At 36.1% G+C, this 24,429-nt stretch overlaps 1 protein-coding gene across 2 annotated transcripts in view; it reads left to right on the plus strand.

Annotated features, from left to right (window-relative positions):
- Window positions 1-24,429, plus strand: part of HDAC9 (histone deacetylase 9) — a 458,471-nt gene that overhangs the window by 371,678 nt on the left and 62,364 nt on the right. For both annotated transcript variants that reach the window (XM_021386094.1, XM_021386092.1), the window contains one exon: window positions 23,482-23,600. In XM_021386094.1, coding sequence (XP_021241769.1) covers window positions 23,482-23,600 — 119 coding nt within the window. The remainder of the gene's footprint in view (window positions 1-23,481; window positions 23,601-24,429) is intronic.

The following is a 24,429-nucleotide window of genomic DNA, read 5'->3' on the forward strand; positions in this document are numbered from 1 at the left end:
CCCTAAGGATCTGAAAATTACAATTTATCACCCACCCATTTTCTCTTCCCTTATTCATCTATTTAAATTTGAATTCCTCTCATAAGAGGCTATTGTCACAAGTGATACTGTCATGCTTCACTGAAAACTAGAAGCACTGTTAAGCTCTCTGTCACCCTCTCCTTTCTCCATCTCTGTCAAAACCACTGAGTGTACAGATTTCTGTCTGTCCTACAGTTCTGTTCTAGACCTTCTTCAGAATAGAATCTCAGACTTCTTTTCCTCTAAAACAGTGCTATATTTCCTATATATGAACAGTAGCTGAGTTTGTATACCACTGTGTTCTCCAGAATGTATTGTCAGGAGCCACTTACGCATAGAGTGTATAGACAGGAGTCATCTTTTTTTTCATTCTTTGCAGTGTAATACAATGAGGTTATTGTACATGACAGTAGTTCCAGTATAATGTACCAATATAAATATGTTATTATTAAGGATAACAGTAAGATTTAAAGAGTTAAAAGACTGATTTGGGAGATGTTTTTGATTGGTAGAAACAAAAAGGGGGGTAGGCTGTTCCTTTCTGCATCACATTGCATGATAGGTACACACCCCCAGTATTGGGGACAATGGCTGAATGTGGCACATGGAATCACTCAAGCTGGTGGAGTCACTGGCACCAAGGCTGACATTATCCCTTCAAGTCCTCAGATCTGATACAGAGAGGGTGTCTTCCTAGGACTTGAAAGGGGGAGATGGAGTGATTTAGTCCTCCAGATCAGATGAAATATGTACAATTCTTTGTTTTCTATGTGAATGAACCAATTTTATGTGGAACTCTGTAATGTGGTCCTGTATTCTGGCACTGTTCTTGATCCAGTGAGACATATGGATGTGGTACTGGTGGGATTCAGTCATTTTCCAAGCAGGCTTTGGAAGTATGATCCTCCCCCTGGTCATCTAACTCAGGAACACACATTTTGCTCAGTATCACTGCTGCAGTGTCCATGATCTCATTAAGCCCATGAGCATGCGTATTTTGTTGACATCTGGGGAAACATGATGATTATCAACAAAACATAGAGCCTGCTGTACACTGCATCACTTCAAACACAATAAGGTTATTAAGGCTTAATGTTATAAGAAACAGTATACTTGCTTAGCAAGCTTGTAGAATGTCATTTGTACAATTTAAGGAAGATATAAGAGCTTCCTAAGTTTCTATTATAGTTTTATTTCCAGCACTATTCTTTGACAAACTAAATAAATTACTGCATGTATTGGACCTCTGAGGCTTGGGGCAAAGAATGGAAAAATTATTTACAAAAGCTTGAAAATATTTAATCACTAGAGGCAGGGGGCAACTGTGTTTTAATTAGCAGTTCCTCAGGCTATTGGCTGGCTGGAGGCTTTCTCAAACAACCACACAAACGCACTGAATAGCTATTTGCCAGCCTTAGGGTCAGGCCTGAGATGAAACAGATAAGATAATTGGCTCTAATGAAATCCAGAAGGCCTTGGCTTTCTTGTTTGAGCTTGGATTTGAAAAGTGCGTGTGGAAGTGAGGCTTAATTCAAACCAGTCCTGAACTAGGCCCATTTTTCAGTGACTTTGATATTGTTTGAAGTTCTGAAAGTGTTCGCCACACCACTAGCCTGCTGGGCTGGGCCTCCCCGGTCACCTTAATTACTGAGCTTTATTGCTGACTTTACTGCACAGGAAAGGAGCCATTATATGTTCCATCAACATCAGCTCTCCTCAGATTGGAGGAAAGGGCAGGGTGAAAGGCCACTGTAGGAAGGCAAAAACTTCACTTTGAGGTAGTCAGATCATTTACCTGTGTTAAATTTCACTGTGCTATGTGCGTACATTCCTCAAAACACAGAAGCCCAATTTCCATTTTTTTTTAGCAAGTGATTACTTTTCAAAACATTTTGTTTGTGTCTGATTAGCAGAAGGGGACATTTATTCTTAGAGGTGGAAAAGAAGGCAAATTTTAACAAACGCCTAATTAATCATCACAGAGGAAAGAAATCTAGTTAAAATCTGTAATAAAGAGAAATTGTTCTTAATGCTTCTTTGAAGTGGGAATAAGTGAGGAAACCCCTACGGTGTGTTTGCAGACCTGACACCCTGCAGAACCTACTCCTTGCAACTAGCCTGAGCTCTTGAGTGTAACTTGTAATGTGCTTTGCAAAAACAGAAGGGCGCCTGTGAAATACTGTAATGGCAAGCAACAGTTGAGGTATTTTAGCAATGTTAGTTCTAAGTTATTCTCTTCATGACAGTTACTTTCAGAGTTTGGTCCTAATCTCTTTAGCTGCTCCAGCTGGTGGTGCTTCTGGAAGAAGAAGAAGCTGAGCAAACTGGTGTGCATGAATGAATTTTCAGATCTGAGCACTCTCTAGTGGGAGACATATCTGCTGGGCTTCAAGAGTCAGTGTCTGAGGCCACTAAAGTTCCTAGGAAGTTCTGCTGTTGGGAAACACAGGACAGATCCCACAGATGCTTAGACATGTGGCTGCATATATTCTCACATTCATTCTATGTTCCTAAACCAGTCGGGCTACTAATCTCAGTACAGCTAGGCACGTGCATTAATGTTTTGCAGGATGAGGCCTCCCAAGACTAATGAAAGTGTCTAATATTGGCCAATTTGTACCAGATCTCATATTACCTATACTAACATATAATAAAAGAAATATTGATTAATATTAGTTGTTGGTGGGAATTGATCTGTGAAGTTCAGATCAAGATGCACAAACTTTATTGCCATGAGCTTGGCGGGAAAATCAGGAAAGACCAAAAAATCAGTTTTGTTACTGCCTACTCTGTGTGAATTTTTGTTTCTTTTTTACTTCCTTTGGTTTTTTTTTTTTTTGTTGTTCTTATTGTTTTATTTGTTTGTGAGGTTTTTTGTTGTTGTTGTTTTTAAGGAGCTAATATTTCCGCTTTTCTTAATAGCTTGAAAATGTCTTCATAAAAATTAAAAATGTCACAAAGATGCTTTCTGCAGAGTATTCAGCAACAGTTTCCCAAGGAAGACTTCTATAGTTTGAGATAGTTCCACCTTGTGTTATTTTACAAATAATATCTATGCTATGATGCAACTTTTACATCTGTATGGCAGAATATTTTTTAACACAAAGGACTCTTATTTAAGAAGCCTGAAGACTTCTTGTTTTTTTCCCTTTCATATGCCCTGTCATTTTAACATGTTTTATGTTAGTAGAATGGCAAATTGGTTATACACTTTAAAGAAAAGCAGCAGGTTTTAGTTTTTTTATCAATATTCTGTGAAATTTTAACCTGTTAAACCCATAGCCACCATCACAGGGAACTAGTTATACGTATATTGACTCATTTTTTATTAACAGTAGGCTAAGACAAAATACCTTCTGAAATAATCATAATTCATTACAATGATCAGAAAACAATGAGTTTCCTTCTAATATAAATAGTTATTTTGTGAGAAAACAGTAGTGTAGTTGTCATAGAGTTCCTCTGAACAATATTTCCAGATGGATACATGTTCTGCTCTTTATTTAACAGAAGATTTTGTTTGCTCTCATTTTGAATAACTATATAAAAAATGAAAATTTCTTTCTTGATACTATGCTTCTAAAGAGACAATTTGCTATCTGAAACTCTTAACAAAACTATGTAGAAAATTTGACGTTTTGATATATCTAGAAAAACATTTTTTTTTTAAAAAGAAGCAGCATGACAGTGAAGGGCAACGATGTGCCAGATGTAGGGTGTAAGTGTTCTGTGTCTGAATGTATTTTCAACTACATTTTCCACATTTTGTGGAAACTATTGGGCTTTAGGGGAGCATATAAAGTGATATATAGTGATATTACAGTGTATTGGAAAAGATGTCTTGACTGGGAGAAGTGAGACTGCATAACCTGTTAGTGATTTAATTCATACCTTACACATATGCCTAATGATGTCTTCATAAAAAGGAATAAGAATGTGAAATCTACTCGTGATTTAATCTGACCTTTGCACATTTGTCTACAAACATTATATGGTTAAGCTGAGGTGCTTGCTTTAAGTCATGCAGGGGATAGTGACTGAGGAAGCATTTTACTGCAGGAAAAGATTCCCTGAATGCTTAAGCCACTTATTCTGCAGGTTTCCAACAATGTTTTTAAAGTGGTATAATGCTTATCACTAAAAAGTGTATTTTTAATGTGGGAGCTGAGGCCCATGCGCTTTCATAATTTCCGTCTTATCACTTAGTTACAATCGCTTGTAAATGTACAATTAAAAAAAAATAAGAAATCCTAAGAAAAATATTCATAAAGTATTCATTATCTGATGTAATGGTGTTGTGTTGTATATTTCCAAAACACTATAGAGACCACACAGCAATTCACTGGCTGAGCCAAGACTACATGTTGGGCCTCACTGTCTTCTCTAATTCTGTGGGATTTCTGCATTTTTAAAATAGGGTTTTTTTAAAAAAAGATCATTATACATCATTATTTTGTAAATCTGTTACAGTTTTCTTAAAATAGATTTTAATTGTTCTTTTCATTATTTTTTCTGTGTGTCATTTTAGAAAGCATGAAGAGGTGACTTGAACCAGTGGGGTTCAATAAGTTGCTTTTAGATGCAGTGACCATGACATGTTTCAGCAGCACTGTATTTTGTTGTTCATAACACGGGTTTTTTTTAACTCTCTGATAATAAGAAGGTAACTGGAAGATAAATGACACTAAGAGATTTAATTGGATGCTGATGCTTTACCTGTTTTGTTATCCTAGATTACTTTCATGCAGGCAGTCAATTACACTGGTAGCAAACAATGGAAAAGTTAATGAGGATATTACCTAACTGTAGTATATGCCTGTGGATTTTGACTGTGGCATTTCACTACTGTACTCACTAAAAACAGTGAGAATAGTTAACTGCAGAGAACTTTTGTAGAGGATTACAATAGGTATGTAGTTCTTTTGACTGAGGAATTCAGCTGGGATCCATTTCTCATATCATGGTATGTGCTATATTCTCTTAGATTACTTGTGTGTGATGTGGGAGATCAAAGGATTGTACTTTTATTTCTGTGACCACAATAAACTTGAGAAGAATAAAAGGAGATCATTGTGAATATCATATAAAACAAATGGGGTTTAATATGATTTGGAGAAAATAACAATTAGAAGAAAAATGAGGATATCATACTTCTTTATCCTTCTTAGTTGTAGTGTGAAGTCTTGCACCTGCTTGTTAGCAAGGTCAGATTTAGGATTATGAAAAGAAAAGGAGTGTTTTACTTGTATTTTTTTTCCTAATGCCTCTGGTGCTTTAATCTAATTCATATGTACAGTATTCCAAAATAACTATGGTGATTGATAGTGCTGTAATGAAACACAGGAACATACGCACAAATTTAATGTTTCTTTAAAATTTAAATGACTTCCCTTTGCATTCTATTTATAATTGAGCTTAAAATATTTTTAGCAGACATAAAATTCTTTTTTAACTATAAAATAAACCATTGCTTTGAATTTGCAGTCAAACATATCTTAGTAATCTTTAAAAAGTGACTAAAATTTTGTGCCATTGACAGTTAAAAACCAAGACATTTTTATTTAATAGAAGATACTATGTAATTGCTGTTCCATAGTATTTATGCCATGTTAGGTTATGCAAGAATTGTGAAATTAACAAAGTGCTAAGTCCTGTCTTGTCCATGTTGCTTATGAGTGTTATTATCTTTGTAAAATTCAGATAATTATTGTTATAAACTATTATAATATTAGCTGCCCGGATTGGACAATGATTTTTGCACTGAAAAATCAGCAGTGTACAAGTCATTGAGAAGAAACAGAACATTCTTCCTGCTGTGTAGAAACAATTTGTACTAGTACCCTAAAGGAATATAAGGGAGGCATCTTCAGATTTTGAGATCTTAGTTGAAAACTTTGATTATACAGTTGTGATTCACTTCCTTATGTCCTTTCTACTTTGAACATAAAGAGAAATGACTTTATATTTGAAAAAGAAGGTTGAGCTCCTCTGCTGTCTGACCTTCTCTGCACCAGTACCTTAAGACTGGCTGGAGAGTAGCATCAATGGAAATTTTCTTAAAATGATTTATCTGCTGGAGCTTGTAGCTTGATTTATTTAATAGTATTGATGCAGTTGTGATTTATGGCTTCTTACTTCACATTAGGTTGTGAATAAAAGCTGGCATACAAACAGAGAGTATTTTGGGGCCAAGTTCAGACATCCAACCATTTGTCTGCAATGTACGCATCTCCATATGAGCAAGATGCCCAAATGCCCATGGTGGAACCCCAAGTGATTCAGACAGCTGAACTGAGGAAGCTGCGTGTTTACTCTTAAGAAGGGATATACACTGTTTACTTGAATAATTTTCTAATCTTCAATGCCTATACCCAGTAGGGCACGATTCAGCTTTCAAAACACATGTGTACAGTATCATAAGAGAAGTGTTCAAGGAGCTGATGTTTACTGTTGTGGTTGGCAGCTTTGGCACAGGATTTCTGTGTGATCTGTTCCCTTTCACAGTGTCAGCACGTGGCCAAGAGGGATTCCCTTGCATCTCAAAAGCTGCTGAATACTTCTGCATGGGTAACTGAATCCTCTGTCTCCATTAAATATAATGAGAGTGTAGATCTTTAGCTCACGTTTAGAATCGTACAGTATAAGTCTACATTTGTGTTTGGGTTCCATTCCTGGTTAATTTAATCTCTATTCTGGGTAATGATTATGGACATTCTTCTAGGAAGATTCAGTTAACTGGGATTTCATCCCAGTCTGGTTAGGGATGTTGTCCTAAGCTAATGTCTTGCAGTATGCCTGCACTTCCATACCTGCAAAGAAACAGTAGATGTGCTCAACCCAGCTTCAGGCTACCTATGAAATGCCTGCAGATGTAATTCTCATGGACTACAAGTGCTAATTGGTTTTGCCTTTACTACACTGTCAAAATGTAAACAAACATCCTGTAAGTAGTTCACGTCTGTCTCCAAGTTAATCTTTCAGTGTAATACAGAGCACTGAGATAAATTTCCTTTTGTTAGGAGTGTAACAGACTGTATGAAAGTGAGTGCCTCTGTGGCAAAAGTTTTTTGGCATCCCAGCTGTCTCATTTTAAATCTAGCACAGGCGTCTTTGCTTCATGCTGCAGTGCGCAGTAAAGTTGTATCCCTAGACAAGGTTATCCACTTCAATTTATTGATGAAGTGGGAGGTTTGCCAATTCAGTTTACATTTTTTGTTATATCCTTGTATTGCACCTTCCATAGCCAACTTTGTCGTCTGCATTTAGACCAAAAAGCATGATAATAATAATCAGGGGTGAGGTTGTACTTTAGTCAGGTTGTACTATGTATTCCTAAAGAGACTACCTCTCAGTGGTGACCCTTTCCAAAAATTCAGAGCTGATAATATTTATGAGTGTTCAGAGCAGTTGAAGTGCCGGCTAGAGATCTTTTAAATAGCTAAATTTCAACACATTCCCTAAGGAGCTGAGATGGAGATCATTTCAGACCTGTCAGAGGAAGATCATACCTTAATTGTACTTCATTGTACTATAAAAAATGAGACCTCTCCATTAGATTTAAGAGTCAGTGTTATTGTGATCTGTGTGAAATGTTAGAGGAACTCACCTGGGATCTTACAGTGTGTATGAAATACCTTTGTCAGTGACAAAGCTTAAAAATAGTCAAATAAATGTGATGGTTTCTGCAATTGATCATTTCTAAGAGTATCGCCAGCTTGACAGAGAGCATCTTTTCAGTTTGATTTATTCTGTAATAGACTACACTCTGGTGGCTGCATTCCAAAAATGCTGTCCTGAATATCTGTTTATAAGTAGAGCAGTTCCAAATCACTCAGTTCATGACTCCAGCATTTTATTGCAAGATAAATACTACTTTGGCTGCGGCATAGATGCCAGCCTTCAAAATACAGCCTCTCTGAAAGTAAAAGGGGCTGATTTCAGTAGCAACTGTTACTCTGTTAGGGCTGTATATTAGCACCTGAGCTTTAAAAGCTAGAGTACAGTATGCCACAAAGTGTGAAACTACACTACTAGTATTATTTGATAAAATCCAAGTCAGCCAATTTCTGCTGTCACTTCTCTATTTTCTTTCTCTATTCAGTAGAGAATCCACTGCTGTAAGCAGTAGGATGATTTTTTCTCCAGTCTCTGTTTCAAAACTTTGACAGTTTCCACAACCAGAGACACTCTGTAATTGATGCAGCATGCAAGCTGCCTCTCTAAACTCGTTTGTACGCTCCACAAAATTGTAGAAGCCTCAGGGGTTTCCAGAAGTTTTTTCCACTAGGACACTAGTTTGCAGTGATTTTCTTCCCTCACTGACACAAGGAAGAGCAAGGACCTACAGTTTGTCCCACCAGTGCTTGAAAATGAGCAGAGTTCAAGGAATAAAAGCCTCAAGTGATGCAGCTCTCTGCTAGCACCACAACAGATGATAAGTTTCATAGAATAAATAGGGCTTTCCAACTTTAGGGATGTTTATTTGTAAGAGGTGCCTTTTCCTGAAAATGGGAACTGTCTCAAGGAAAAGGGACACAGTATAACTGAACTTCACCAAAGACGATATTTAAGTGTCCAGCCAACATTCCCAAGTGTGAGATAGAGAAATGTGTAGGTAATCCTGTGAATTATGCACCTGTGCACCCTTTAAATGATGGACCAGATGCTGAGGTGATGACCTTGTCTAAGTTCCTTTGGCATTGAAGCTCTGGATGTCTTTCATGGTGGACTGCACTGAAGGGATCACAAGGAAAAGTGCAGACATGAGAAACTTGTGAAGGCCTCGAGAGTGAGTGAAAGAGTACATACTTGTGCTTCTGCAAGTTCAGCACTTTACTGTACTTTTTTTGAACATTTGTGAAAAACTGTTCTTTATTAAAAAGAAAAAAAGTTTTAATTGACTCTTGCAGGAAGTTTCTGACTGAATTAAGGATTAATGATTATCCCTAATCATCACTGGATGGATTATATCTTCACAGCTGGCAGAGAATTAATCCTGAGATGCTGAGCAATTTTCAGTGAATAATATAGGTATTTAGATCTTGATCGTAGACCAATTTAAATGAATGGGTTTTTTTTTCCTTTTGTGAGAATCACATTTTTGCTTGTGCAAGAACTTCTCCAAGAGTAATGCCTCCTATTTTATTATATTGGTCATGATATCAGAGGTAGATGTTAGTGGTATGGCAGTATAAATTGAACCTTCCCACCAATATTTCATTACATTTTGTTGCTGTGTGACAGATGGCAGCAGAGGGACAGACTGACAGAATGGCATCTGACATGGAAATGTGCATGAAGCAATGGTGTGTCATTGAATTTCTCTATGCAGAAAAAAATTGCACACATTGAGATTCATCAGTTCTTGCTGAACATTTATGGAGACCAAGCAGTGGATGAGAGCACAGTGGGGTGATGGGTGGTGCATTTCAGCTGTGGAGACAGTGATGTTTCAGGAGCTGTGGAACTGTGGGTTTCATGAGCACAGCATGCAATCTCTTCTTTGCTGGTGAAAATGCATAGCTAGTGGCAGTGCCTGTGTTGAAAAAATAACATTCTGTAGCTGAGAATTTTCTTGATCAAATAGCGTTATTGTGGTCTTTGTATCTGTTGTAGTTTCCATGGGATTAAATGTGAGGCATTACTTTTGGAGTAATCTTTGTATCACAGCAGCTTTATTAAACTGGTTATATTAACATCAAAATGAATTTTGTTCAACAGATACAATAATTTGTAACAATAAATCCCTTCAGAGAATAGTGAAGTATGTACTGTGATGTTCTGCTTACCTGTATACAGGTAATAACAACACACTGTACCTTAGAGAACATTCAGAAAAGTAACGTGCTTAGGTCAGTGAAGGACTATCTTAAAAATAAATAAATAAAGGAAGTCAATTTTTTCTGGAAGTGCTCAGTGTCTATCAGAATGGAGCTTTCAGGTCTCATTCATTTTCCACCTCAGTGAGATAATTGGGAAGTAAACGGGGAAACAGAGTGCTGGTCTAATAGTATTGAGCAAGCAGATGAGAGAAAACAGAGTAGAAAGAGAATGTAGGTGAGATAGAGGAGGAAAAGATGAGAGAAAACAGATGGAAGCCAAAAAGCCAATGAGGTGTGAGAGACAAGACTATAATGATTTGTGCAAGACATGGTGAAACTAGTCTGGATAAAACAAGAAAAGAAACCTATACTTTCAGTCCAACTTCAGAATAAACCAAATCTTTAACAGGATTTTAAAAGAGTTAAAGTAAAACTCTTTTCATCCTAGAATTAGAAGCAGAGGTACTATTACAGGATATTCTGATAGTATTGGTGACCTTGGATAGAAAGATTGAAATAAACATCAAAACATTTACATGTTCATACAAGCCAAATTTCACCCCCCTAGAGGTCTAATCTTAACTCGAACATACTTCCTTTAAAGTTGTATAGAACCTAAAATTGATTGCAGAGATAACATAAACAGAACTTAGATTTGTATACATATGTCCTAGAACACCATTTTTTCTCACTTTACCCTGATCTAATAATTATTCTTTGATCCCTTAATAATAAATCATTTTTTGTATTTATATAGATAATTAAATTTAAAAAAATGTGAATGGCATTTTTCAATTTATTGGATGATAATTTTTGAACTGTGAAAGATCACAACTCTTTTGCAACTATGTATGAGCATTTGGCTTCACTTGCAGTTAGAAATAGAGCCAAGCTGGAAGATTCATGTGTACCCTGTAGCTGATGAAACAACGTATGCCCTTTTCACATTTAAGTGATTTTTGTCTGTATAGTTCGTACATGAATTCTAGTATTTTAAATTTTGGAACTGCAGGAGTTTCTGAACATCTTTAAGCCATTCTTGAGCTCTATATACCAGTAGTTAACAAAAGTGCTATAAGGTGTTCTTCTTAGATTGCAAGCTGAAGAGTACTTTTCTTTTGTTGGTTTAGTCACTGATTTTTTTAATTTTATTTTTATTTCCATGACCAAGTCGAAGTTCTCCTTTGGTGATTCAATGAAATTTAAAAAGAATGGAGTAGAGCCAGAGGGAATATGAAAATATCAGTCTTGGCAAGATTAGCTTACTTTTCAGTCCTCTTTGCTCTTTGTTATTCCTCATCTCTGTCGTTACTTTCTTGGTGAAGGAAGCAGTGCATTTAGGTGGTGGGAAAGTTGGCTTGCTTTTTGTCATGGCATGTAAGACTTTACCAGTCCCCGTTCCACAGTCAGGACTCCTTAAAGATAACTATTTCCTTCCTGGCCATGGGTTTCCACTTGGACTGACAGGTTACTAGTATTTCTGGTGTCAGGGCACCAATTGTTGCTTGAGAATGGAGTTTAATTTCAAGATTTACATTGCAAAGTCTCATATTTTTAATAGAACAAAAGTAAAATATAGAATGTATGAACTTTTTAAAAGGCTATGACAAATTTGAAATTTTATTTGTGCTACTGCGATGACTTCTTAAAGTTATACTGGATAAATAATGTCAAAAATACCAATTTTGTTAGCACTAGATATTGAAGTTACTTCACTGGCAATGTATGTCAAGTTTATTGAGTTGGTTTAACAATGAAAAAGAAAAAAAGACCAATAAATGAAAAGAAAAATATAAAATTCTAGATATAATTTGATTAATTTGTTGTGCATTTACAAAAGTCAGAAGGTATCGAAATTAAGACTGCAAAATCAAGATCAATTTAGATGTATATGTGTACAGACTTTTTATAACTGTCCTTAGTATTACACTAATTTAGGGTTCTTTTTTCTGGAGACTGAACTATCTTGCAGAGAAAATAATATAAAAATAACAGATTTTAATATGTAACTTTTTTCCTTTACCAGTTCATGCTGAAGGGCTGACAATTTCTCTTCATTTAGGTGTCAAGAGTCTTCTAACCTTTCTTGAAGAGGCCACAACTTAAAAATCTATTGGATCACCTCCCATGTATTAGCAATGATAAAAACTTCCTCCTAATCACTGTAATTGCACAACTCCCTTTGACACGTTTGGCAATTTTATGTTGGAAAAGTAATTTTAACAAAAAGTAGATGGGAAGAGAGTGCCAAATTTCTCAGCTGGTTTAAAATTCCTTGTTTTTAAATATAGATTGGCAACTGAAAGTGAAGAAATCAAGCAGCAAGAATACTTTGCAGAGTTTTGGGAACTGTTGATAATCCAAAGATAACAGCATGAAAAATGCTGCTTTCAAACTAGTCATTTGCACATTTTACAAATTCTGTTGGTAATTTTAGATAAGGAATTTAAAATGTCAAAAGGATTTCCTAAATAAATAGTAACACTTCTTTTTGCAGTAAGCATGCTAAGGCTGTTTAAAGTTAAATCCTTAGGAGATAAATGATTATGAACTTCTAAGGGGGTTGTTCAATACTTGGAAAATGGATGTTTTATCAAATATGTTTTGGCTTCAAGAAAAGTTCAAGTTTTTGGACAAAATGAAAGATTTGGATTATATGATAACTAGATATTGTATTATCCAAACATCAAGCCTGGGAGAAGTTCTATTTTTATTTATTTAATACGAAGTATATTTGAATGTACTTTTGACTAACATTTATTACAATGTTTTCTGAAATTTCACTGTTTTCTGAAATATCCAATCTAAGTTATATTATTTTGTCTGTCACTCTGAGACATAAGTGCAACAAAAATAAAGGTATAAGTGGAAACTATACTTAGGGATGTTTTTGTTACTAGTTCCAACATTGTAAATTGAGACAGACATTGAAAAAAGGAACTAGGTGATTCAATTCATTCTTACATTTTCTTGAAATTATAATCAATCTCAGTTTCCAAGGCGACTGACTACACAAGGATGGACCAGCCAATAATGGGAAACAGCTTTCTGTTTTATTACTGTAACATATGGTAGAAAAAGTCTTTTTTGTTTCATGCTGTTGAGGAGACTATCCAATTTATCACTCCAAATAGAATCCAAAAAATGATTAAAAGAGGTGTGAGTAATTCAGTTTTGTAGCAGAAATGCAGAGATGTAAGTTCATGGGGGAAAGGCAAATACAGAAAAATCAAAATATAATATTTAGATGCTCTTCTGCTAAAACCCAGACTTCATCTTGATTTTTCCTCTGACCTTCCTCAGGGGTCCTGGCAACATGAAGGGTTGGTGTAAGTGATTGTATTGGCAAATGGATTCACATTATATCAGTATGACTCTCTCAGGGTGAGTGGAATTGCCTTTCTGCTGTGAATTGCCTGGCACAAATAAAGGGCTTCTTCCATGTGCACCACTGAAAGATATATGATTGATGGAGGACCATGAGGCTTACTACGTTTCTTTTGCAGATGTCAGACAGAATCTATTAGGAGAAGTGTTGGTTCCCTGAAGTCAATAGAAGCTTAAGTAAAATATGAAATCATATCATGGCGTATCTACATTTCCATGTTTTGTTTCTAGGACTGAGATTTCAGCTGCTTTCCTACTCACTATTCCTTCCTTGTTAAAAAAAATAGCTATGAAATATTTTTGCAAGAGTTAAGGTACTCCCCTTTTTTCCTTTCCTTCCAGATGTGTTTAAGAAAATATTTTTGTTTACCAGCATTTATTGATTGTTCCTTTTTTTTTCTTTTTTGGAAGTTTCCCTGAAGCTGCCACTGAATCTCTTAACCATTAAACCTTCTGTTTCAGATATTGAATTAATACGGATTCCTTTGCTACTTGTTTTATTAAGCGGCATATTTATGTCATTGGTTCCTTACTATTTGAAGTTATTTTCTATATGAAAAAAAATCCATGTGAATTTCAGTATTAATAACTATTTTTTTTCATTTTACCAAAATGAGAAACAATATTCCCTTTGTCCTCATCATGCCATACTGGGCTTCATATTTCCCTAAGTCTTAGTTCTCTTCTTTCTTTAACTTCACTTTTTACATTTTTGGTGTAACTCTTTTGCAGGAGAGTATTTCATATCTTAAAATACCATCCTAGCTGATGGTACCCCCTGAACAGAGACTGGTTTTGTGAGTTAAGGTTTTCTAATCACATTCAGTTCAATTAATACTTAAGCATTGACATCTACTTTTCTCTGTCTTTGGAATCTGTCATTTTTCATTTATTTTGTTGAGTGAAATGTTTGTAAGGGAGATAGAATAATATAAGAGGAGCAGTATCCCTCCAAACTGCCCAGAGCCAACATTAGATCACATTTCTAACCAAACAGTAGCTGAAACTGCACCAGAAAAAAATTGTAGTTTCTGACAGTGTGTGGTACATAGGAATTACTGCTTTAGTTGCAACATGTCACCTTTTCCCACAGATGCCTTCTTTCAATTTTGTGCGCGTTTGAGAGAGGGGAGCGGAGGGAAAAGGAATAGAAAAGTTCCCTTCTTATTTACCACACATTATCTGTAAATATTTCCTCTAAATCTCTTAAATTTGTATCAGTATGAGTTTCATTAACTGTTATTCAGCTTAGGTAAAGTGAGAAGACTTTATGCTTCTTTATTATATAAAGCCTTGGTATATAAAGGGTGCTGTGGTTTTAGCTATCAGAATGAAGTCCAGCTGGTCTGTTTAAATGTAGACTGGAGTAAGGGGATGGACTAACATGGTCCCAGTTCCAATGTCAAAGTTATTGCAAGCTGAGACAAATAGATCAGTGTTTATCAATATGGAAATGTTGGATGCTATTGCTGCCTGATACATTACTGTCTTTCAGCTTGAGTCCAGAAACGCTTCCTAATTTGGATTGGGTGTAAGAAAATGACCATGTTTCTTTTCTACCAGAGTCTGTTGTTAATCAGGAAAAACAAGAGCAAGTGACATTATGTCTGTGTATGTTTGAAAGAATACCTCTGACCAGCTAAAAAATCAGATTAGCCATACAAGCTGTTATCTGAATATTATTAATTCAGTGGTGACAATGTAATATGTAATAATAGTAGCTATCCAGAAAATTTTGAAATTTCTATGTAAACCACACACACAGAAAATAACATTAGAAGAACCAGTAAATATACAGAAGAAATACATGATGATGCAAGAACACACATGAAAGAGAGAATATTTAGAGACCTGTGAGTAAAAAATCAATTCAACATCACATGCTTTGTATCCACAACCATGTTGATGAATGCAGCATGCAAAAAGATTATGCTTTGACAAATGGCTTTGATCTTGGTGAGTAACTTGATTTCTAGAAAATATTTGTTATCTTTACATTTAAAAGGAGAGAAAACATTTACGCTTCTGGACAAACTGCACTTTCCAGAAATGCAGAAAATTTTGTGGTAAAAGTGTTTTTTCCACAGGATTTGTGTCTTTTATCCACTTGCCTTACTGATCCCATGAAAATATGTCACTCCTCCATTATACATCTCCATGCTGTATAAGATTTACTCTGCTATTTCTCCCCACATCTTACTTTTACAGGAGTTGAAAACTATTTTAAACTTCTCTACTATGACAGTGATGCCATAAAGTGCATTGCTAACACTGCAAACTGATCTGTAGTATGATCAATAGTAGGAAAATTCAGGTAGAATTTCTTTAATAGAGAAATTATTGAATTTATATGGTGGGATTCCATAGTTACTGCATTTTCCTTTTTCAGCTCTGGTGATACTATTTAACTCATGTTACGTTATATATTGAAGCTTCGTCTTCGTGAATGAAGTCTGTATTGTTCTTCTCCCACATGTCATCTTCAGTTGTATAGCTCTTCAAAGCCACATCAGTCTTTTAACCACCAGCTAGAATTAGGTAAATAAGTTTTGTAAATGTTGCACAAGATGGTATGGTAGCAAGTACCTTTATCTGCAATCTAAAAAAGAAATAGAAGGTAAAAAGACAGTAAGCTTTGTCATCACTTTGCAAATATTTCCACAAATAACACTCTAAATGCAGATTTTCTTACTCAGTCACTTTTCAGACTAAAAATGTTCCATAAAGAGATATTCTTTATGTTCTGTCTTGGCCTATAAGCCCATATAACATCTTATATTTGCATAGTAGACAGCTGAAAGAATTTGATCCTTCCAAGGAAACCTCTCCTTTCAACATATAATAATTTGAGGGAGACTTAGGCCCACAGCATTTGAGCAAACTTTCCTTAACTTTTAGCCAGTCTCTTTACCTAACACCTCTGAAGTTTGCATTTTACTGCATTTGCCCATGTCTCTAGAAGATGAATGATTTAGTTTGACAACACTATTAAGTGAATTCCCCAAAACACAAAGTAGTATTTTTCTCATGCCTTTCTTGTTTGTTACTTTTTCTTATTTGGATTCATTTTGCATTAGTTCAAAGACACTGCCCTATGGATACTGTCGATCAAACGTGGAAGAGTCCTTACGACTACATTGAAACCCCCATTCTAAGTAAAAATAAAAAAAGGGAAAGGAAAGATCAGCAGATACTGTAGTCAGTATTTCTTATAATTAAAATGTTGCAATTCCTGTTGTTATAAAATTTAGAAGACTTGCATGCAGGATGCCAAACTAGTTTACTTTTTTTAAGGAACCCACAAATAATAATCTTACTCTCTGACAGTATCTTCAATAGCCAAAAATAAATTTACTGGTGTTTCAGAAACTTTTCATTCATTCAGTGACACATAGATACTCCTAAAATTCTGCCATTTGAAATTTCTAAATTGGGGGCATCCCTGGAAGACCTTGACCCTTTAAATGCTTTAGCATGTGATTAAATTAAACACTATGCACAAATCCCCCTGTAATGAACATGGATTATATTAGTCCATGTTTTGTATTGATGTGGTAACTTTTGCCCCTTGACAAACAAAAGAAAAAAGATATTTTGCATCTCCACAAAGCAGATAAGGTAACTATAAATAATAGTGAGGACAAGAATATTGACTGTGCTTATAAAAAGTAGTGAAGGAATAAAATAGTAAAAAGATATAAGAAGAAAACCTATAAGGATAAAAGAAAAGATATAAGAGTAAGTCTATAAAAATTCAAAATATTTAAAAGATATAACTTGAAACTAATACAGGTAAAATCTGCAGAAGTTAGATGTCCAGTACAACACTGATGATCAGATGGCAGTGAGAAAGGAGTTTTGGGGGCAAGTTTTCAGGTATGGCTTTAGTGAGCTTGGGCTGACAGCAGGACGGGCTTAAAGAAGTGTTATGAAGTACAGCCAAAATTTTAGAGAGACACTCTAGTATAAATTCAGTATTACAGACGGAGAAAAGAATCTCCCATAGTTGTACAGAAACACTATGCAGCTTTCTGTGAGGATAGCCATTTCTTGATATTGTGTTACATTAAAACATATGTGCAAACAACACATAAAAATAATAGATACCATAAGTTCCATGTAACCTATCAGGGCAATCTTTTAAATTCTTTCTGATCTACTCATATCAGAGTTCATTCAATAGAATACTTAAAGCTGTGTAATTTTAAGGTAAGACAACATAGTGATTGTTTAGAACAATATTTTATTTGCAGGATAAGAAACTGAGATACTCCACATAGACCTACATATTTTTCAGACAAGAAATTTGATCTCCCTTTTGGTGGCAAAGTGTCCACTTAAAGCATTGCCTGTATATATTTCTTGCAAATTATGGATCTAGTACAACTTGATAAATGAGTGCTTTTATAGTGTTTTCCAGAAGTTAAAATAGTGGACTTAGAGAGTTCTACATTTTCTTTCTAAGTTTTTTCCAAGGACTGCTAAGTAATTCATTCAAGTCTTTTACCAGCTCTTAGTTCTAACTGATCCACCTGGGAAGAAGGTACAAGAAATGCTTGCTTTAGCGGACTGTGCAGTTAGAAACAGCCACGCTGACTTATACTGGCTAAAGTTTTGGGCCATTCTATTTATTAATGTTCTGAAAGTACTTTGAGATAACTGGATGAAAACACTGGTGGATTTTAGGGAAAGAACAAATAATTTACTAAGCAATTCCAATCTGCAGTTTTAGAACATCATGGATTTTCTTTCTCAGTTACATAAATTGCTGTCCTGGGCTGGTTTTCTTGCTCGTTTCCTTTCTAAGTTGCCAACACAGCAAAAGAATTGTATCTATTTGCATCAATTTAACTTTCTTCAGAGATTTCCAGCTCTTTGCGATGGTACTTGAAAAGTCATTTTGGGGCTGGGTACTTCTCTGCAGTCTCTTCTGGGAGAACAAATGTTCGGGAGCATCTTAACCATGTGCTGTAAATGTACAAAAATAGAATGGAAGGATAAAAGGAACTAGATCAAGTAAACAGAGTCCCTTGGTAAAATCTCTTTAATGTCTTGCATCTGATGTTCATATTGGTGGGGAGGGGAGGGTCACATGCTTGATGTTTTCTCTGAGACTACACCCAACTGGAAACCATCCCTTGGCTTCTCTGCAGACAGCAGCATGCCCAAATGGAACACATTAATTCTTTGGGGAAATCTCTTTAGTAGGATAAAAAGGAATCTTTTCAGTTTCTCAGGCACACGCTCTGTTCCAAATGCTGTCAGACTTAAAGGAGGACCTGCACTACCTTGAGCTGGAGGACACAGTTTCATTGTATCTGCAAGGTTTAGAATAGATAAATAGCTCCTGCGGTGCAGCTGCTCAAGCTTTTGGGATTTGACATGTTTATTAATGAAAATGTGACAGAAAAGAAAGAAACAGTCAGCTAAGCAAGATGCCCCCGTAACTCTGCTGTCATCATTAGGTGAATACAGTATACCAAATATTTATGCTTCTATATGATTCAGGATCACAGAAAATGAATATCTCTTTTATATGTTTTATTTTCTTTGGAGAAGGGAGTAGAGGAGAGTGTGAGTCATAGTGGAAGAAAAAGATTCACTTATTTTCTGACAAAATCTACTCACTTTGTTGGAGGAGTATCCTAGCATTAGCTTCTGCTTGCTGATAACCCCTGCAGCCCAGCTGCTTCGAGCAAGAAGCTGACAGCCTGCCAGTCCCCAGTCTGTACCTGTCTGGTGACCTATGGCCGGAAGCCAAATCATATTTCTCGCTTCTGCTGTGGGTGAGATAATTACTGTTTCTACCTAGGTCTGAGTGCAGAATAGCTAAGTACCCTTGGAAAAGATTTCTGATGAGCAGAGTTTTGACCCTTCACACCCTAACAAATCCTGCCAGCTGCTGTCTGACTTCTGAGCATAGGGCTGGTCTGAGGAATTTGGGAAGGTTAATATTAATATCTATTAGTGTATGAACAATACTGGTTCTATGGTTTTTTGTGTTTTGTTTTTTTTTTTAAGCACTTTTTTTGCCACGATCTAATTCAGATGTATCTTTTCTTAAGCAATTCAAAAGATAAATGCTATGATTATTGAGCTTCTGAGAAGGCAGTCGATGCATGATAACAGTTTTGCGCACCTTGCTGTGCCCTTCAGAGCGTACATGAGATGGAAAAGGAGCAAGATACAGACTCCTAATTCTCTAACTCCCAAGAGGCAGAGAAGTATCAGGAGTTGTCCTGTCTGTTTAAACATCCTTGTTCTTCTAAGGTAGAAGTCTTCGTACGAAGGAGAAGTGAGTTTCATGTTGCTTTTGAATTAAGAAAAGGGATGGAGTCCACTGTTTAGTGTAAACTTTTTTTTACAGTTGTTAGCCTCAAAATGATTTTCCAAGAACAGCTGTTCAGGAGTAATGAAGGGGCTGAAGGCTGAGAGGTGGCAAATGCCAAAGGATTTTACCTCTGTCCTTGTGAAACTTTGTCCCTATTTAAGTATTTATACATTTAAGTTACGATTCCTTGTGGCACTTTTGTTCAAGAATTTACACGTGCCACAAAGGAGTACTTGCCAAAGGTTAGAGACGTCCTACCTACACAAATTCCAAAACAAAATACTTTGATGTTTTCCAAACATTACTCTTTTCTAGGCAGAGACCTGACAGTAGTTATTCCAAAGGGGAAGAACCGTGAATGGCTGCTGGCTAGTGTAGAGGAAGACTTGAGATTCAGGGACTTGATGTCTATCTGGTCCTCTCTGCAACTGAGAGACTTAGAACTGCCATCTTTTTGAAAGGCCAAATAACAGTCTTGTTTGCTGTGACAAAGGTCACAAACATCCTGGGATGTTTTAGTTGAAGAGTCAAGCTTGTTACCCTAGGAAACAGATTACATTTTCTGTACAGTCTTTTTAAGAAAAAGTGCTTAGATTTTCTGTTCAATATTAAATCAAGAAGAAAAGTACAAGCTAGAAAGGCTCTGGCATTCCAAATCCCTCAATGTTATGGAGGATAGAAGAGAGATAAGTGACAACACCAGTCTTGTGGGCACAGAGGTAAGATGAACGGTTGGATTCGATCATCTTGGAGATCTTTTCCAACCTTAGTGATTCTATGATTATATGATTCTCTTCTAATATATATTTTGCAGAATAGCAGCAGTAAATTTTTGTCATATTTGTAAGAGTACTGTTGCAAAAGTAGAGTGACATTTTTCTGGTGAAATTAAGCGTATACTTCTGTGTACATTTTAAAAAAGATTTTATTTCTTTATTGCCCAAAAAATCCTCTCGGTCTTATTTTTGTTACATAAATTGAGGTAATACTGAAAGCAATAACAAAACAAAGAATTCTGTATGCCACCTCTCATTATTATCCTTAAGTCCTTCTGCTTTCTTTCACTGAGGTCCCTGTATTTCCTTTCTGCATGGATTTATCAATATGCTACTGTTTACTGCTTACTACTGATAAATATGTCATTAATAACTATGGTAATAGCCTGGTGCTTTGTGCTGAAAGACTTTGCTTTCAGTAGTTAATAATTTTGCTAATGTTACCCAGCATAGCTGGCAGTTTCCTTGTCAGACGTATCTATTTGACAAAAAATTGTCTGTCTCTACAGGAAACACTGACTAAAATGTTTTTGTTGCTTACAGAAATGAAATTAAGGTTTGCTTTGTTTAGCCCAAGTTATTAAAAAAATGTGCTGACATCTTCATACTTTGGAGCAAGACCTTAAAATGTGGTAGATGTGTTGTAGGTTTTCCCAATATTTCAAATGACTCAGCTCTCCAAAATCTCATTCTGCTTTAGCTTGGTAAGCTCTGTTTAGTGCTCAGCCACTTGAGTTTCCAGAGATACTTTCGGCTCTGAACATGCTCCATCCTCAGACACCATTGAGCATTGTCTGTGCTGTACTCATGGTGCTGCTGCTTTATTTGACATGGAGAAGAAGAAACAGGGCCTGACTTGAATTTAATGAAATGTGAATGAGGAGGAGGAGGGCAAAAGCTCAAGCGGCTGCAGATAGGGAGCTTCTCCACAGGATCCCTCCTTCTTTCACTGCATAAGATGTATGGTGCTATGGGGACAGATCAAGTTTGCATATCAGCCACAGTCCTCCTCAGTAATCAGGATTTGTGCCACATATGTTGCAGACTTGGGGAAGTTTGAGAAGTATGTGTTGCTTCAGACATTGAATGTATAATTAGAGTATCAGAAGGTATGTACATAAGAAAGATACGATGTGGTTACATAGGAGATCTTTTTCCTGGTGTTGCTCCCTAGCTATGGGGAGTTTAACCTGCAGAAATGTTTAGTCACTGTAGTGTCTAATGTAATGTACTCTGCATGTTACCTATAAATACAGAATAAAAGACCTAGAAGAGGTGTAATCTGACCTCCTGCCTCGAGGCCGTATCAATTTGAACCTATAGCAAACATAATAGATACTACTTTTACCTGCTATTGAAAACTTCAAATATATCAATTCAAATCCTCTCAAACAGTTTATTGAAAAGATTATCTGCCCTTGCTATTTAGAAGTTTTTTCCAGTGTCTGAACTACAGCTTTCCTGCTGCAACTTCTTCATATCCTACCCACACTGGAAACGCAGAACAGGTTCTTTCCTTCCTCTTGCAGCAAGCATGTACATATTCATGGACTTCCATCACATTTCCTCTCATGCTCTGTGAATCAAATAATTATATTATTTTTTCACTTAGAGTACACTTTTTAGAATTCTTTTCTTTACTGTTCTCTCAAGTTGGCCTGGGTCCTTCTTGGAGTGCAGTGCTTATTGCACCCATACTTCAGCACAGACCTACTAACAACGTGTCAGCAGAAGAATATGTAACATGTTATATCATTTTGTCCATGAGTATTCTTGGCCTTGTTCTCACTGAAATCTCCAGGGAAATGAAACGGCCTAACATTTATTTTCCAACACAAAACAATTCATTGAAATGCTGTATGACCTGGTAACCACTTTTTACTTACTCTGAATTCTCCTTCTCTCTCTGATCAACAAGTAAAAATAACACTTTCCTAGTATTAAAAATAACTTTGAGGAAATCAGAACAGAAAGAAATCGTAAAATACAGATCAACAACTAAACTGAAAACAAAATAAAAAATTGTTAGAAAATTGCTACTAATATAATTCTTTCACAGAAAACCTTGTTTCTTCAACAGAAAACCACTAAATTTGGCCTAAGTTTTTAAAATAAATAAATATTATCTTAACTAATATTCATAATATGACACAGATGCAAAATTCATCTGCAGATTTTGAGCTGTGTATACTGATCGGTATTTCCTTGTTTTAATACATTTCAAATGGAGAACTCATTATTTTTCTTTTCTGAATTAACACAGACATTACAGGCTCAAAGTCTGTCACAATAGGCACAAAAGCTGTCCTTTTGCCTTCCTTTCAGAATGTCAGCATGATAAAAGGCATCTCCAAAAGCAGACTGTAAAGTTTTATCTTCTCCCTCAGCATAGCTTCAGTGCTTTGAATTCGGAGGAAAGCTAAGACAAAGCAAATCCTTCCTGAAGTTTGTCAAGGAAGGGGTTAAAAAAAGTGGAATCTTTGTGACTGTGAGGGGCTGAATTATCTTCCTGACACCAGCAGGGGTTGCTGTCACTGGTTTGTGGTTGTCACATTCCTGTTATGCTTGACCTTGGAAAGGCTTGACAGCATAATCTGGATTTGATTAAGGGAATTTCATGTTTTTCCTTTGCTAGAGTCACCCCCCACCTCGACAAACATTTAAAAATGTTAAGAAAAAAAAAAAGTTTGGAAAGCAAACATTTTCCCAAAAGAAATTTATAGTTCAAATTTACACCAAGTTCGCACTAACTGGAGCAGTCCGGGTTTCCACTCAGGCTTTGAGCGCTCTCTGTAAACCATTAGTCACTTCCCTGGAAGAAGCAGCTTTTTATAGGCAGCAGGATAAAACAGGCACAGATGTGTGTGTAATGTTAGAGGCTTTCACGTGTACCTGCCTTTTTTTCTCCCTAAACTGCAGAAGAGAAAAAAGAATCACTACAGAAATAAATAATGTGAAGCATCAGACTTTGTTTGGAGCACAGCTACGATGAAGATTGGCTTAACTAAAAGAGAATATGTTTTTGATGCACAAAATCTTGTTACGTTGTGGATTTTTGAGATTGTGGCAATTTATAGCATGGAGATTCTTTTTCTTTGAATTTGATTCTTTTGATTTTTAACCAGTTGTTCTTTTCACTCTACAGGACTGTGATCATGCCAGCTGCCAATGAGTTTGATCCAGAGATTGTCCTGGTATCAGCAGGATTCGATGCTGTGGAAGGCCACGACCCTCCACTGGGCGGCTATAAAGTCACAGCCAAATGTAGGTATAGTCTCAAGGTGTGCTTTTCTGAGTTGGTACTTTTCTTTAATAGAAACTTTACTTGAAGTCTAGGTTACATCCATATATCTATTCTGTGAGATGACAGAGGTGCAGTACTGGGCAGGGACTCTGTTCATCAATGCTCAACAATACCGCGGCACTGCAGAATCTCGCCCAGCTCACGGATGAGATAGAAATGAACATGTTAGAATTTCTGGCTTGCTCCTTTCTGTTCCTTTTGGCATTTCTGTCTCGGCTTTTTAAAGTATTACTTTTCTGGCATTCAAATAGCATTTTAGAGGTTTCATGCTTTTCAATAGGCCCCATTTTCCAAATGCTTGAGTAAGTTATTTCTCTTTAAATATATATTGGAGATTTTAAGCATTGGAGGCCTAGGTCCAATCTCATATTGCTGTTTTGTTATTGTAATCTCTTCAGCTTGATGGCAATAATCCTGAATTACATCAGTGCTCATGGAGGCCAAATTTTTCTAAAAGACTGCTCTGTTGGGTCTCAATATTTGGATGTCCATTTCATACCTCAAAAAAAGTGTGTTCAAGGCAGAGTTTTAATACAGGTCTGTCTGACATGTCTTATATGTAGCACTCCAAAGTCACAAGCTTTTCTGAATACCGTGGCCAACATGATCTGAACCTGAGACACTAAGCATGGCTGGATAAAGTAATAACACTCATACAGTAATGTGCAGTATAACGTCGCTATGTAGAAATCAGCTTACATGAAGCAACACAAAATGGTTTCCTAATTCAGTATTGTGAATAATTTTCTTCAGTATATCTCAAGACATACCATATTAACATTTAATTAG

Source organism: Numida meleagris, chromosome 2, assembly GCF_002078875.1.
Source record: "Numida meleagris isolate 19003 breed g44 Domestic line chromosome 2, NumMel1.0, whole genome shotgun sequence".
Taxonomy (NCBI): domain Eukaryota; kingdom Metazoa; phylum Chordata; class Aves; order Galliformes; family Numididae; genus Numida; species Numida meleagris.